The following is a 3470-nucleotide window of genomic DNA, read 5'->3' as shown; positions in this document are numbered from 1 at the left end:
CGAGATGAAGCTCAAACATGAAGCATGGCACTACCCTGTGGCTGCCAATGCATGGTCTCAAAGTCCCGACCGGTGGATTTTTAAGCCGTGTATTTATTCTTGGATATGGCAAAAAATCAGAAACAAACTAGTTTACAAGGTCATGCGAAGTGTATTTTAAAATCATGGCAGGAGGACTTGATTTTCCAGGCTGGTTCAAGCAGACGTTGAAGTTTTGGTTGCATAATAGAAATGTATTTATTATAGTTATCAAACCCCACTCGTCTTGGCGGGTTGAACTGAAAATCCATGATGAGAAGCTTGATGCGAGTTAAGTTTTTATTTGAAAAGGTAAAAATATTAATTTGGTAAAATTTGATTCATCAGATTAAATTTATAATAACAATTGATTTATTTTGATTAATTCTAAAAAAATATTTTTTTTGTAAAAATAATTAATTAAAATTGATTCGGCAACCCCATAAATTAACCTAGATATTGTTTATTTTTATAGTTAAACTGCACTTTAAATCTTTTTTTTTTACGTTAAATTAATTTTAATTTTTTTAATCATTTTAATATATAATATTAAAAAAATTTAAAAAAATATTATTTTAATATATTTTTAAATAAAAAAATATTTTTAAAAAATAATTACAACGGTAATCACCATCTTAATAACTTAATAACAGACCATGTCCTTTTATCGTCACCATAACTATGATTCCATTGTTCTATTTCATCCAAGAAATTTTGTTTCTTTTAATGGCTCCATGGACTTTGGGTCTTCAGCCTTAATAACGAGTTGGGCTTTGTATGCTTGAACTGGTGGCCGAAATGACCAAAACGCCATCCAGTCACAAATCAACAAAACCCTTGCTGGTTCAAACAATCTAATCTCAGCCGTTCATCTGAGGAGCCAATAGGCCAGTCAATAGGGAATAGGGTTTATAACAAGTTCCGTTATATCTTTCACACCTCTCTCTCAAAACCTACCAGCCGTCTAGCCTCTCCCAGATCAAGCTTCTACAATGGTGACTCTCAAAACCCTAGCTTTCAACTACATTACATGTGCTCTTTCATTTCTTCTTAAAAAAAAAAACGAACTGTCTTTTAGATTTCATTTTATTAGTCTTAAAAAGCTTTGGTTACGATAGAAATTTCAATTTTTTTTTCTGTTTAAAGCTATAAATTAAGTAGAGATTAGGGTTTTGTTGAATTTTTACAAATGGGCTTGTGCTAATATGTATGTTTTTTTACTGTTGTTTGCTGACAGGCCTTTGCCAAGGCGCAGAAAAGCAGGGCTTACTTCAAGAGGTTTCAAGTCAAGTTTAAGAGAAGGCGAGGTAAAGATTGTAACTTTTTGGTTAATTAGATGTATTGTCTGCTGATAAAGTTCATTCTCCTCAATGAGTTTTGGTGATTTTTCCTTTTTTGATCAATGCATGAGAATTCTCTTCTTGTAGCTGGGAAGACTGACTACAGGGCTAGGATTCGCCTGATTAATCAGGACAAGAACAAGTACAATACGCCTAAGTACCGATTTGTTGTCCGATTTGTATCCTTTTGATTGGTTTGTTCTTTAACGTGTTGTCATATTCATTTCTTGTTACACTGTTCTTTTTTTGCGTTTTTGTTAGCATTTTTAGCCGCTAATTTTTGGGATCTTTATTTGTTATATGCTGTAAAACAGTAGAAATATAATTAGTATTACTGCATTTGCTTTTAAATAAGGCCATGGATTGTGCATGAATGTTGACTTGTTAATGAACACAATTTGTTATATTTTGTTGTTTCCGCTTCTTTAATCGCATCTGTAAAAAAATGTGCTTGTATATTGTCTATTATAATGTTCAGATATTTATTGTGTTTCTTCACCCCAGACATTGATGGAGGATGAACCTGAGAAATACCAATCCCACTTTAGTGAGTACCTCAAGAGAGGAATTGATGCTGATGGTATGGAGGCATTGTACAAGAAGGTTCATGCTGCCATTCGTGCTGATCCAACTGCAAAGAAATCAGAGAAGCAGCCATCCAAGGAGCACAAGAGGTTTGTTGCTATTTAATTGATAACTTTTTGCACGCACCCCACACAACTTTGTGGTAGCTTATTTGTTTGTATGGTAAATCACCACTTCCATCTACCTGTAAGTTGCAAGTCCATCTTCTCATGCCATTTTTGCATGGAGCTACTTGAAATTATATATTTAGTATTTTCCTTCAAATTGTTTCTGTGTATCACAGGTACAACTTGAAGAAGCTAACCTATGAGGAAAGGAAAGCCAAGTTGGTTGAGCGATTGAATGCTCTCAACTCAGCTGCTGACGAAGAAGATGATGAGTGAAACATTGATGACTGAGCTCTAATGTCAGTTTTCCGTGGCACACAGGCTACTTTTGAGTTTTTATTTGAAACCTAGTTATGTCCTTCAGATTATTTTTGCTTATGGCTCCATTTTTGTCTCCTTAAGTATAATTTTCTTAGATTACAAGATTGTGATTTTTTTAAACTTGATATTGAATGCAATTTCAAATTTGACTTGGCTAATTATAATTTGCTTGATTAAATGCGGGATCACTTTTGTTTGTTGAAATAATTGCAATGTGGATATGAAGCTGGTGATCATCGGTTTTGATGTTGTAAAACTTGATAAAAAGATTTAGATTTTGAAGGAACAAGAGGTTCCCCTTGTTGGAATATGGATTTACGCTAGAATGTAACTTTGAAATTCAAGGTGTTAAGATAGTGTTAATAATCTATTGTTAAGAATCATTCCTGACTGTGAATCATCTTATTGCTCTCAAGTAAAATGGGGAGCATGTTTTTTAAACAGATGTTACTTGTGTAGCATGAAAATGACGTTGTGAGTACCCTAGGGTTCGCAAACTGTCGTGATTTTGTATTGTAGAATCTTGACCCCTATTTGATTTCAGAAGTTAGCTCCCGAATGCTAGAAATATGCTTGTGCTCCAGTTTTAAGCCCCTACTTCGGCACATAGCCACAAGCCAGAATTACATAGAAGGGTGTCGTGTGGATATCAATGCTAACCAAAGAGCACGAAAAGGGTCCACAAAAGGCACAAGAATAATTTCTTATCCACTGTCAGCCAGTGGATTTCCACTTCTTATTGCAACCAGAGCTCAAAATACTATCGACTTGTAATTTCATGCCACGCGCTGTTGACATGATAAATTTGCCTTTTAATTTTTTCCACCTGAATTCGAGCAATCCTCATTGAGTATGAGATACAGCCATGACTCGTTCACTAACCTGAACTCCAGCGACAACAATAACACCAATTTCAGCCAATTCTGAGATCTTCTCTTTCATCTCTAGGCTTTCTAAGAACGATTGCTTGCCATGGAGATTCTAAGCCATTTTCAGATAACTAACTTGTTCATCGCAGCTGGGCATATTTCTCTTGATTTAAGCCTTTGTATAATGTAGATGAATCTACGTTTTCTATATGATGAATTTGGTGCAAAAA

At 34.6% G+C, this 3470-nt stretch overlaps 1 protein-coding gene and 1 long non-coding RNA gene across 2 annotated transcripts; both read left to right on the top strand.

The window, feature by feature from the left end:
- Window positions 1-902: 902 nt before the first annotated feature.
- LOC105118498 (uncharacterized) lies at window positions 903-1500 on the top strand. The gene is made up of 3 exons (XR_840956.1): window positions 903-1013; window positions 1256-1325; window positions 1446-1500. It is a non-coding gene; the product is annotated as an uncharacterized LOC105118498 (long non-coding RNA).
- Window positions 1501-1837: 337 nt separating this feature from the next.
- On the top strand, window positions 1838-2549 carry LOC105118497 (60S ribosomal protein L5-like). Its single transcript, XM_011016467.1, has 2 exons — window positions 1838-2032; window positions 2227-2549. The coding sequence occupies exons 1-2, from the start codon at window positions 1869-1871 to the stop codon at window positions 2324-2326; spliced, it is 264 nt and encodes an 87-aa protein (XP_011014769.1). The 5' UTR covers window positions 1838-1868; the 3' UTR covers window positions 2327-2549.
- The last annotated feature ends 921 nt before the right edge of the window (window positions 2550-3470 follow it).

The sequence above is a fragment of the Populus euphratica genome, unplaced genomic scaffold (genome assembly GCF_000495115.2).
Source record: "Populus euphratica unplaced genomic scaffold, PopEup_1.0 scaffold1989.1, whole genome shotgun sequence".
Lineage (NCBI taxonomy): Eukaryota > Viridiplantae > Streptophyta > Magnoliopsida > Malpighiales > Salicaceae > Populus > Populus euphratica.
Note: the sequence above shows the minus strand (reverse complement) of the source record. Positions and strands in the feature narration are given on the sequence as shown.

Bases quoted from the DNA above. Each gene is read 5' to 3' on its own strand.
- LOC105118497 (XM_011016467.1), top strand. From the start codon at position 1,869: ATGGAGGATGAACCTGAGAAATACCAATCCCACTTTAGTGAGTACCTC. The intron at 2,033-2,226 runs GTTTGTTGCTAT...TGTGTATCACAG, and splicing joins CCATCCAAGGAGCACAAGAG to GTACAACTTGAAGAAGCTAA.